The 12381-nt window shown below is 60.9% G+C and overlaps 1 protein-coding gene across 1 annotated transcript in view; it reads right to left on the bottom strand.

Annotated features, from left to right (window-relative positions):
• Nucleotides 1–4168: 4168 nt before the first annotated feature.
• LOC105982950 (chromosome unknown open reading frame, human C14orf80) overlaps nt 4169–12381 on the bottom strand; it is a 13916-nt gene continuing 5703 nt past the window's right edge. The window contains exons 3-9 of the mRNA XM_013012676.1: nt 12135–12323; nt 11807–12009; nt 11161–11316; nt 9419–9517; nt 6666–6752; nt 6030–6206; nt 4169–4734 (exon numbers count right to left, since the gene is read on the bottom strand). Coding sequence (XP_012868130.1) covers nt 4405–4734; nt 6030–6206; nt 6666–6752; nt 9419–9517; nt 11161–11316; nt 11807–12009; nt 12135–12323 — 1241 coding nt within the window. The 3' untranslated portion in view covers nt 4169–4404. The remainder of the gene's footprint in view (nt 4735–6029; nt 6207–6665; nt 6753–9418; nt 9518–11160; nt 11317–11806; nt 12010–12134; nt 12324–12381) is intronic.

Here is a 12381-nt window from a genome sequence, read left to right on the forward strand (position 1 = left end):
CCCCCCCCCAAAAAAAAAGAAAAAGAAAAGAAAAAAAAACCCAGGGACAGCGCCCAGCCCCCGAGTTCAAGCCCAGGAGTGGCACAAGAAAACAAAACAACTGAGAATCTCTGTGTGCTGTGCACCAGGAAGTCCCAGCAGCCCAGGTCTGAAGCAGAGACTAGGAGCCCCAGGGAGCGGCCGGTGACCGCAGGCCATGGGGACTGTGCCCTGGGGCCTCCAGGGCCACACACGGTGCCCACCAGTCGAGTCTCCATCACCACTTCACCTGCTCCCAGTGTGAAGTGATTCAGGATCAAGGAACACCGTCGAGCCTGGCACAGGGAGGGCAGGCCCTCACCCACCTGCTCTGTCAGGACTCGCGGCCTCCCGACGGCTCGGGCTAGCGCTCCTCTCCCCCCTCCCGGGGCTGCCCACCTGTGCTGCCTTCTGCCAGCCCATCCTGGGGCTGCTCTGTCTCCGGCCATTCTTGGGTTCTAAACCACACACCGCACCGCTTGCGAGAACATCCTGAGCGGGAGCCCTTCACTCGCGGACCGAGGTCTGCAGGCTTCTGCAGCTGCTGGCAGAACTTCAGTCCTGCAGCATGAGGTCAGTGGGCACGGGGCTCCCCACGCCCCCCACCGCTGTCTGTGGGGCACGGGGCTCCCCACGCTCTCCACCGCTGTCTGTGGGGCACGGGGCTCCCCACGCCCTCCACCACACTGTATCACCTGGATAGGGTCTGGAAGGATTGTTTTGGTTTTGTGCCAGTCTTGGGGCCTGAACTCGGGGCCTGTGGGCTGTCCCTGAGGTTTTTTGTTCAAGGAGAGCAATCTACCACTTGAGCCACAACTCTACTTCTGGCCTTTTGGTGGCCAGAGATAAGAATCTCAAGGACCATTTTCCTCAGATCCCAGCCTCCTAAGTAGCTCAGATTACAGGCGTGAGACAATAGCACCCAGCTGGAGGATTTTTTTTTTTTTTGGTCGGCCGTGGGGCTTGAACTCTGGACCTGGGCGCTGTCCCTCAGCTCTTCAGCTCAAGGCGAGTGCTCTACCACTTGAGCTGCAGCGCCACTTCCGGTTTTCTGGTGGTTTATTGGAGATAGGAGTCTCATGGTCTCTCCTGCCCAGGCTGGCTTTGAACCGTGATCCTCAGATCTCAGCCTCCTGAGTAGCTAGGATTACAGGCGTGAGCCACCAGCGCCCAGCTGGAGGATTTTTAATAGAGAAGAAAACCTTGACTCATCAGACAGAGCCCTGTTTGGGGACTCTTAAATGCACTGGTGAAAAGAATTCCAACACAATTCACAGACTAGAAGGTGGGCAAAGGTTTGATTAGGCAAATGAAGGAAGCAAGCCACAAGATGGATCACACCTGTAACCCCAGCTGCTTGGGAGGTAGAAATCATGAGGATCATGGTTTGAGGCCAGACAGAACAGAAGTTAGCAAAACCCTATCTCAACCACTAAGCCTGGCACAGCAGCACATGCTTGTGATCCCAGCTACTTAGGAGGTAGTAAGTAGGAGGATCACAGTCTAAGGCTGGCCCTGGGGGAAAAAATCATGAAAATTAACCAAAACCAAAAGGGCTGGGGCAGGGCTTAAGCGGGAGAGCATCTGCCTAACAAATGCAAGCACCACATATACACCACACACACACATAAGGCCAATTATCAGGCAGTGAAGAAGAGAGAAACACTAAGAGCTTGGGGCCCAACTATGGGGCCATTCCTAAAGCAGACTCTACCACACAGGTGGTTTCTGTGTGAGGCACCCGCTAGCTCCGACTGTTTTGCTGATACGATGTTCTGAAACCATGAACCAAGCAGAGGCTTTCTGTCTGGGGCCTTCTGATGGCAGTGAATGCAGCTGCAGGGGCAGACAGCCCCAGCCAAGGCATGAGAAGCAGGAGAGGAGCAGAGTCAGAGCCACCAAAGCCAGAGGTGGGAGGTGAGAGAGCACACACCCGGGGTGCTGGAACTTCCTGGAAGTTGCCAAAGCCTGAGGCCAAGGGTTGCTACCCTGGAGGTCAGCGAAGGCCGAGTGTCCTGACAGGGACGGGGAGCGGGAACACTGCTGGCCCTGCCCACCATGGACTGCGCTGCCAACTGCTGGGCTTCGCCAGCTGCCACATGCCAGGCCGCGAGCAGCACCTGGCACCGACCCTCTCCCCTGAGCACTTAGAGACTAAGTCCTGAGAGCTGGGCCGCAGCGCAAGCCTGAGTGTCAACCCATCCCAGAGGCTCTCAGGTCTTCGGTTCCCAGGAACTATCAAGACTACAAGTCCTCCTCATCTACACGCATTCCCAGGCCAGCGTGGCACCTAGGTCCCCCTGGTGGAGCAGGGGTCAGCACTGCCCAACTAGATGAACTTCCCTCCCCACAGGACGCAGCCATCAGCCAGAGCTGGGGGCCAGCAGGACTAGACCCCACGCCACATGGGTGCTGGACCTACAGGAGAACATGGTCCTGACCTGGCGGGGGGCCCAGGGCCCACAGAGGGGGGCTACAGCCAGACAAAACCAAAGGCTGTGTGTGCAACAACCCAGGTCTGCCCGTGATGCTGCCTGCAGCACATACCCTGGTGTGGTGTCTGACATGCCCAAAGACACATGCATGGTGGGAATCCATGACGTGTCCAGGCCAGCTGCGGCCATCTCCCTGGACCCTGCCCCACACCTGTGGGTAAGAACTGTGGAGTCACTTGATGGCTACATTGTTTTTTATTTTATTTTTCCTGTTGCTGGGAATTGAACCCAGAGCTTTACACGTCCAAGTGCTCTACCACAGACCCCCCCTCCCAGTCCTGCTGCTTCTCTCACTTATTGTGCCAGTCATGGGGCTTGAACTCAGGGCCTGGGCACTGTCCCTGAGCTTTTTCACTCGAAGGTATCGCTCTACTACTTTGAGCCACAACTCCACTTCCGGCTTGTGGGTGGTTAATTGGAGATAAGAATCTTAGAGACTTCCCTGGCCAGCCTCCCCGAGTTGCAAAGATTACAGGCGTGAGCCATCGGCACCTGGCACCCACATTTTTTGTTTTGCCAGTCCTGGGGCTTGCTTGAACTCAAGGCCTGGACACTGTCTCCAAGCTCGGTTTGCTCAAGGCTAGCGCTCTACCACTTGAGCAACAGTGCTACTTCTGGCTTTTTCTGTGCGTGTGGTACTGAGGAATCAAACCCAAGCACTCTACCACTGAACCACATTCCCAACCTCTGGCACCCACATTTTTAAAGTCCAGTTCCCAAGGGCTGGTCCAGGGAGCTTTTAAAAGGCTGGCAGTTGGGCTGGGAAGGTGGCTCAGTGGTAGAGCGCTTGCCTTGCATGTATGAGGCCCTGGGTTCGATTCCTCAGCACCACATAAGCAGGAAAAAAAAAAAGCTGGGACAGCGCCCAGGCCCAGAGTTCAGGCCCCATGACTGACAGAAAACAAAAAAAAGTCTGGCAACCTAAGTAGATTTGCTCAACACACAAGGCCTTCCGGCCAGGGAAGGAAGTGGGCACTGACCCGGAGAAGTGGCCAGTAACTCTCACAGTCATATCTGTACAGAAAGGGGGAACCTGCTGGACACAGCCCCATCCAGCAGCGTGCGTAAAATCAGCCAGACTGAGTAAAGGCAGCACGGCACCTCTACTGACCCAGGGACAGAGGTGGCCCTGACCGGAGCTGGTGCCCAGGGGCAGCCCGTCCCTCCAGTGTGTACCCCCTGGAGCATGCCTGTCGGAGGCCCCCGAGCCAGGGGCTGGACGCAGCTTCAGGTCTGGGCTGGCAAGGCGCAGGAAGTGGCCTCGTGGGCTCCGTCAGAATGCAGGGCTTGGGGACTGGGCGCAAGGCAGGCTGGAGACCTCCCAACCGCCCCTGTCTGCTGACTGGCAGGAGGGTGGGTCGGGAGGGCGCATTGCGGCGGTGGGCACATCCCAGACACAGGCGGCTTTGTCAGGGTGAAACTGCCCTGCAGCTCCCAGAACAAAGGCCCTCTGTCTACACCGCGGCCAAGACTCAGTCCCAGGCACCTCCGCAGAGAACAGCAGAGCCCCAGGCCCGTCCACCCCCAGCACACAGGGCAGGCACAGGAGCTGTGCACTGTGGGGACCAGGAGGCGGGACGCAGGCCTCCACAGCCCCTCCCAGGCCGCCAAGCACCCTGCGCTGCCAGCCCGCACCTCGCTTGGGGCTGCAGCCCCAAAACAGAAACCTGACAGCACCGTGGAGGGCTGGGCCGCAGACAGGGCCGCCACATGTATTTTAGGCCCCTCCGGGTCCTCCAAGGAGGGGCAACCTGCCTGCAACCACAGTGTGAGTCAAGTTCCTGGGCTTGCTCCTTGAGTCAGAGCCGCAGCCCGGGAGCGCATGGCTCGACCTCTGCATCAGCCCTGGAGTCTGCCCCCAGGCTCCCCTGCACAGGGCACAGCGTGGCCCTCAGCGTCCGGGTGGCAGGATCCAGATGAGCCCGGGCAGGGCTCCGGCCAGCCTGGCCAGCTCCCGCCGGCAGCGCTCCCGCCGGCGGCGCAGTGTGGCCTCCAGACAGGCCACCTGCGTCCTCAGCGTCCCGATCACCTCGGCCGCTCGCAGGCCAGGGGCCCCTGCTGCCCCATCCTCAGTCCTCACCAGGCGGTGGGGTCCTTGAGGCGGGGCAGAGTCCCCAGAGGGCTCCCAAGACACCCACAGGGCCTCCAACTCCTGCGCCACAGCCTTCTGCAAAGCCCTCCGAGACGGACTCCATGCCGGGCCCCGGCCTAGGCCTTCAACCTGCACCGGAAAAAAGACTGTGGCTCCAAAGCCTCCCGCACGCGGGGCTCAGCCCGCACAGTGCTGCCAGCAGCCTCAAGCCAGACAACTCCTGCCAGGGGCAGGCAGTAGGCTGCCCACACCCGGCTCCCTACCAAGTCCCCAAGTCCCTCGCCAGCAGCTGCCAGGCACAAAGGACCCCCAAGACCAGGGAAATGGACCCACTCTGGGCCCCAGGCTTCTTCCCTGAGGAGCTTCATGGGCAGAGTTAGGGGTGGCTCTGCAGCTCTGGCACGCCTCCATCTCCAGGCCCACCCGAGCTCAGAGAAGGCCCTGAGGAACTCCACTCCAGGCTCCGCATCACCTCCCCACCGTCATCTGCTCCAACACTTCCCTAGTCCTCCAGGTCAGAGCCGACCCAGGGGACATACAGCCCAGGAGGCTGCCAAGAGACGTTGTGGGCAGTGGGCCTGAGCAGGAGGCCACACTGACCCACTCACAACCTCAGGAAGCCACTCAGGCCTCTGAAGACCCCGCTTACTGGGCTCTGCCTCCAAAGAGGCTGGGAAGGTGGCTCAGTGGTAGAGCGCTTGCCTTGCATGCACAAGGCCCTAGGTTCGATTCCTCAGCACCACATATGCAGAAAAAGCTGGAAATGGTGCTGTGGCTCAAATGGTAAAAGGTTGGCCTTGAGCTGAAGAGCTGAGGGACAGTGCCCAGGCCCAGAGTTCAGGTCCCACGACCGGCAAAAAAAAGACACACCAAGGAGCAAAGGTAGGACAAGAGAGGCCCTACAGCCGGGGAAGAGGGGGCCCTGGCTCCCCTAGCAGCCCGCGGGAGAGCCGGGGTGGGAGCCCCGATCTTCTGGGAGGCTTAGGAAGGGGTGTACTCGGGGCTCCCATCACAGTGCTCCAGAACAAAAAAAGCGCAGGGTGCAGCATGCGAAGCCTTGAGCAGGATGCGAACGTCAGCTGGACACAGCTAGTGTCCAGATCAGGTCCCAGACCAGCAGTGAGAGACCAGAGAAGATTCCACATGGGCTCCCTGCGCATAGCCGCACCAGCGCCAAAACCCACCACATGGAGCCACAGGCCCTGCACCTCACACCCTCTGCTCTGCTGGAGCTGGTGCCAGAGTATTTACTAAAGTGCCCAACTGAGTCCATCCAACCAGGTCACTCAACTAGTGGCTCAAGGGACCACCTCTGCTCTTCCCAATGAGTGGTCAGACACGGGAGGGGACGTGCAGGGAGATGAGGCTGGAGGGGAAGGGGCGAGGGCCAGGATAGCAGGGGGCAGGGCTACGGCGGGGCTCACCTGGGCCTGCCAGGCCGCCCTCCGGAGCGCCACCAGCTCCTGCAGCTCCTCCTGCAGGGAACGCAGTTCCTGCGCTGCCAGCTCCAATTCACCAAGCCTGTGCCCGGAGGTGACAGGCGGGACTGCCGGCTGCGAGGCCTTGGCGGGGCTCTCGGGACAGGCACCCAGGACTGTGTCCTGACAGAGACCCGAGTGAGAAGTCCTGGCCCCCCGGGGTCCCGGCCAGAGGGACGGGAAGTCAGGGCTCCCCCTCCCCCGGGGTCCTGACCAGAGGGATGGGAAGTCAGGGCTCCCCCTCCCCCGGGGTCCTGGCCAGAGGGATGGGAAGTCAGGGCTCCCCCTCCCCCGGGGTCCTGGCCAGAGGGACAGGAGTCAGGGCACCCCCTCCCCCAGGGTCCAGGCCAGAGGGACAGGAGTCAGGGCTCCCCCTCCCACAGGGTCCAGGCCAGAGGGACAGGAAGTGGGGGGAGGGGCTCCCCCCACGATCCCACCAGCTGACCAGCCCCTGACACACAGCCTTCAGTAAGGCACCCAGCCCAGACTTGGGGGAGGATCTAAAGTGAGTCACCAGAAAATAAGCCCCCATCCCACCCCATGCCCACCCCAGAGGGGAGGCAGGCGGGGGAGGCTCCTCACCATCCACTGCCAGTAGACCAGCTCCAGGCGCCGCCACTCCAGCACTGATTCCAGGCGTGCGTTCTCACGCTCCAGCGCCCACAGCAGCTGGGGAACAGTCACGGCTGGGCCACACTGCCCCGGCCCCCAGAGACCCACGAGCTTCCCGCGTGGGGCCCCCTGGGGTGGGCAGGCCCCACATCCCACCCCATCCCCACTCCCACTGCCTCCTGGAGGCTTCAGCCCTGGGGAGGCTCCCACCTCCGCGGACCGCCGGGCTTGGCAGCCCAGCCTGAGCACACAGTCCCCCACCGTCCGGCAAGGAGAGGGACTACAGACGGCGGGGGGCGGGGAGGAGAGGCCTAGAAGGCCAGCAGGCGGCAGCAGGTGACCCTCCCCGGGAGCTGGAACTCCAGACAAGTTTGCACCTGGCCCAACTGGTCCGTACTGGGGCTCGGAGGGGAGATGGGTGTGCGCCGGGTGAGGAAGCACCTCCTCCTGCAGCCCACAGCCCGCTGTGCACACGCCGTACACCTGGAGTGCAGGCAGGGAGACGCCCAGCCAAGTGGCCCACGGTGCGCGCCACAGCACAGGCCCGGCTCTGGCCTCTGCTCCTCAGGCTGGCAGGAGCCCAGGGCTCCAGCCGGGGACTCCTAACCCAGTGTCTCCTTTTCGGACCACCCAGTGCCCCTCCCTGTCCCCTCCAGAGACAGGTGCTGATGACCCGCAAGCAGAGCCCCTCCAGACGCCAGAGGCACTTTGCCTAGCCAGAGGCCCTGCTAGTACTTGGGGCAAGTACCCACACAGACACCCGCAGCACGCCCCAGAGCTCCTCAGCAGAGAGGACAGCACATGCCAGCTCTCTCCGGAATACCCCACCTCTGGCTCCAGAGCTGAGAGCTGAGGAGCCAGCAGGGGCCCTGGGTGCCAGCCAAAGGCCAGTTCCATAGAGGGAGCGATCAGAACCACAGCCACGGACATATGGGAGGCCTGGAAGCTAAAGGAGTCCAGCTCAAAACACAAGAGCACACAAAGTGGGACCCTGAGCCCACCATCCATCCCAGAAGAGCAGACTCATCCACAACGGACATCGGAACATGCCAGCTGACGCCGCTGCCAAGAATGGTCCTTAGGATGTTGGTACTCCTAGGCCACCGTGGGGCTGGGGACTCAGAGGAGCCTTGACCTTCCTCTTCCCCTGCTGTGCAGTCCGAACCAGGCCCCATGGTGCAAACGGAAGGCTGGGTCTCTGCCAGTGATTGCCAATCGCTGGGTCAGCCAGCAGCCCGTCTGGCGCTCACACACCAGCATAAGCCACTCTGGAAGTTCTGGGACCAGCCCACACCATGGGTCTGCTTCCCCTCCGACACTCCAGAAGGAAGCCAACCTGTGGCTTCAGTCCACCTGCTACCCCCAACTCTGGGTCCGGGGGCACCAACACATGCCAGCCTCCAAGACAGGAACGCACTGGACGCACGGGTGCCCACTCCCACCGAGGTGATCTTACAGAGAGGGTTCCAGGCAGGACTCCTGGGCAAGTCTAGCTTCCACTTGCTCAAACCCAGGGACCAGGGCTGAGTCAACCCTGTGAGGGGACAGAGCCATGAGATGATGGAGACACCAAATATGCCACAGCACCTGAAGGCCCAGCACAGGCCCCAGCCAGGCTAGGCGTGCAAGCACAGGCCCTAACTGGGGTAGGCCTGGCCTCTCAGGCAGGGCATAACCATAGTTAGCACGAGAGGCCATGGAGGCTTACCAGATGGGCTCCACACAAATCACCCAGCAGCATGATGCCCAGATGGACTCTGCCAGCCAGTATCCCAGAAGCCACAAAGAACGACCACCCGATCACGAGTCAGATGACTGGTCCTTAACCCCTGTGTCCTGCTGGTGCCATGTCTCCAGGCCACAGGTGAGGTATGGGATGAAGTGGAGGGGTCAAGGGTTAGGGAGAAGAGGCAGAGAAAGGGTCTGGCCTGGAAGAAGGGGTCACAATGCCTGAGCGCCTGCTCTTCTGCGTGGCAGGGCATGCCCAGGGCCAGCCGAACATTCAGAATAGTCTAGAAAGCCTAGCACAAAGCCGGCCAAGAGAAGGTAACCAGAGGATGGACAGAGAATGGGCGGGGAAAGGGACAGCAGAGTTGGGAAGAACCAGACAGCCTGGGAAGAGCCCTGATACTCTCCTAGGACCCAGCAGCTCCAGAGGACAATGTCAGCCTGGGACAACACAGGTGTCCAAGATCAAAGCCCTGCTTCGCTCCCGCCTGTGTCATCTGAGAGCCAGGGTCTGTGTGGGATCCCAGGACCCAGAGCAGGCCCTCGCCAGAGGCAGGGGGAGGCCCACGGGTGGACTGGCCTCGGCAAACGCTTCCTAACAGGCCTGGCTCTGAAGGTTTGCCCTGAGCACAGGCCGTCACCCCGGGTCATGGCCTTGGCACCAGGTGCCATCTGTACAGTTCCAGGCTCACTGCAGATCTAACACCAGGATCTTCCATCCTAGAGGCCCCTCCCTCAGTGTCTGCAGCCCAATCCAGGCACCAAGCAACTTGGATCCTACCCACACCCTGCCAGATGACACAGTACCTAATATGTTAGAGAGACAAGGTGGACAGTCCAAGGGACAGGAAGAGTACAGGAGAATACAGCTGTCACCAACAATGACCACGGGCTTGACAGATGCCGAGACACAGATCGAAGCCTGCCACCTGTGCAGACTTCCTGACAGCGCACCACTGCGGGCATGCCTGCCCCAGCGCAGCTCTAGCCCTCACCTGTCGGCCGCCCTCTGGGTCCCTGAGCAGCTCTGTCTCAGCTACAGACAAGTGGCAGAGGCGCGGGTCACTGTGGCATCCCCGGGTGTACAGGTGGATCTGAAACAGGCAGGACAGAGCTCAGGTGGAGTGGGCTGGGCTCCTCCTCCCAGAACGGGCACTCCAGCAGTTCAGGGCAAGTGCCTTCCCCGCCTAAGTCAGAGATGAAGAAACAGAGAGCCGGTGCCAATGGCTCACGCCTGTCATCCTAGCTACTCAGGAGGCTGAGATCTGAGGATCACGGTTCAAAGCCAGCCTGGGCAGTTAAAAGTCCCTGAGACTCTTATCTCCAATGAACCACCAGAAAACTGGAAGTGGTGCTGTGGCTCAAGCTGTAGAGCGCTCACCTTGAGCTGAAGAGCTCAGGGACAGCGCCCAGGCCCAGAGTTCAAGCCCCAAGACTGACAAAAAAAAAGAAGAAAAAATAAACAGAGAGCCACACCTTGCCTGAGGTGATCCAGGGCAGGGCCCAGGCTCTCCCAGAACGGTCCCAGGCCTGTCCCCAGCTCGGCCTGCCCAGGGACCCCCTGCAGTGGGAACCACGCCCAGCCCCCCAAGGTACATGATAAGGTAGAGAGGCCCATCCTGCGTGCCCTCCAGGCTATCCAAGTGACCCAAAGGCCAGCGGGCAGAGGGACAGCCTCCAGACAGGTACAGTGGTGCCGGGAGGAAACACTGGGACACAGAACAATGGACACAGTCTAGGGGACAGGGAAGTCCTCGCAGGGGCAAGGCCGGGAAGCAGCAGCCACTACAGTCAAGAAGCAAGCATGTTCTGTGCCAGTGAGCCAAGGCCCGGGAGGGAAGCACCTCTGCTAGGGGCAGAGTCCATCCAACAGGCCCCTTTCCCATAGCCCATGCTCCCTTCCCAGAACCTGGGAGAGGTCATCACTAGGCCCCTTGGGTGCTGGCAGTGAACTGTCAGCCTCCTCCGCCTTTACCTTGAGACGGCACTCTGCTGCGGCAGTTACATACTAGCCTGCCCTGAGCACCAAAGTCCCTGCCTGCTAGCCCCTCCTCGCCCCTGTAGCCTGTAAGGTCACCTCAGACACTGACCAGCACTTCTTCTAATTTAGTGAGAAGTGGCCTTGCCAGTCTCTTTGCTGGCAATAAACCTTTCTTTGTTCCTTGTGCCTGGGTGTCTGCGTGGTTTTCTGGCAGGGCCTAACAGGCAGACATGTAGACACCTGTAGGCCACAACCAACCACCCAATAGCACTGACCTCGCAATGTCCCTGCAGCTGACACCAGCAGAGCTGGTGCCAACCCTGAACTGCCAATACCCAGGACATTAAAACAGCAGGTGCCTCTCCTCGAGGGGCCAGGTGGCAGCTGGTCACACATGGCTTATCGAGTCAGATGAAGGCCACTGCCATTTCTGTGACAAGGCAAACCTCACTGGTGGACACCCAGCTTTACGCTGCAGGCCTCAGGAACACTGACACAGCTGGTCCCATACTCCAGCCCCACCTACCCAGCTCTGTCCTGTCCAGCTCCCCTACCTGCACGAAGTCAGGTTCCAGGACTCTACTGGACAGTACCTCCCTGAAGTTCCAGCCTCAGCCAGGCCTGGGAAAGCCTCCATCCAGACAGAAACCTAGGCTCAACCCCTGCTGGGCCTCGTGGAACTGGCCACAGGGAGAGGCAGCCTGACAATGGGAACAGGGTTCAACAGCTGCTGTGGAGAAGCACGTAACCACATACCTTGCTCAGGAGGGCACACTGCTCCTGCTGACTGGAGACCAGATGCCGCCACCGGAACCGCAGCTTTCCCAGCATCCACTGCACTTGGCGGAGGTCCACAGGGCCCTCTGCTTCCACGTGGGGTTCAGGTGGGCCAAAGCTAGTCAGGGCCTCACACTGAAGAGGAAGAAAAAGCCAGGTCCCTGCCAGGAGCCATAGCTTGTACCTGTAACCCCTAACTACGCAGGAGACTGAGACTTAAAGATGGAGAGTCAAGGCCTGCCCAGGCGGAAAAAAATTCCACGAGATTCTTACCTTCAATTAGTTACCGACACACTGGAAACAGAGCTGTGGAGCAAGTGGCAGAGTACCATCCTTGACCAAAAAAGCTTAGGAATAACAACTAGGCCCTGAGTTCAAGCCACAGTACCAACAAATAAGTAACTGTCAGACCGCTCCACACTCCACTCTGCCCTGAAGAAAGTGCTGGGTGGGGGTGGGCAGAGGTGCAAGCCTGCTCATCCTCAGTTAGACAACCAGAGCACCTCAGAGTGCCTTCCTGAAGGGCGAGAGAGACGCTGCTGCGGTCTGTCCTTGCTTGGTCACAGAGCATCTGGAGTTGCAGGCCGGCCTGTGCCCGCCGCCGCCCCCCTCCCTCCACACTCACCTGGCACTGGGGCACAGGGTCACCCAGCTGTACCCGGGCCTGGGCCAGCAGCTGCTCAAGCAGGGGGCCCCGGGCTAGGAGCCAGGACAGGGCCAGCAGCAGCTCCCGGCTGCCCCGGGAGCCGTCCTCAGGAGGCTGTGCGGGCAGCGAGCGTGGGTAGCCCCGAATGCGCAGCGCTGACCTCACCACACTGGCCTGGGCCTCTGCAATAGGAAACCACCGGCTCAGGAGGGCCCCTAACTGGAGGGGCGATTTGGATCACCCCAGGCCCCCAGGATGAGGCAGGCAGCTAACAGGTGGGACTTCTGTGGACAGCGGGGGGTCTGACCAGGCTCCTGCCCCAAAGACACGCCTTCAGGGGCTGGGAGGAGGGCGGATTCTGGGGGGGGCAGGGCGGCCTCTCGGACCCCTAGGGGAGCGGGATCCGGAATGGGGGGTGGTCTGGGGTCCGGGGGCGGGGCCCGGAATCTGAGACCTGGGATCCCGGGGACAGGATCCGGAGTCAGGGATCCAGGATCTGGGACGGGAGAGGGGGAGGGGGAGCCGAGGTCCAGGGTGCGGGGCCCGGGATCTGG

This window comes from Dipodomys ordii, unplaced genomic scaffold (assembly GCF_000151885.1).
Source record: "Dipodomys ordii isolate 6190 unplaced genomic scaffold, Dord_2.0 Scaffold2, whole genome shotgun sequence".
Taxonomy (NCBI): Eukaryota; Metazoa; Chordata; class Mammalia; order Rodentia; family Heteromyidae; genus Dipodomys; species Dipodomys ordii.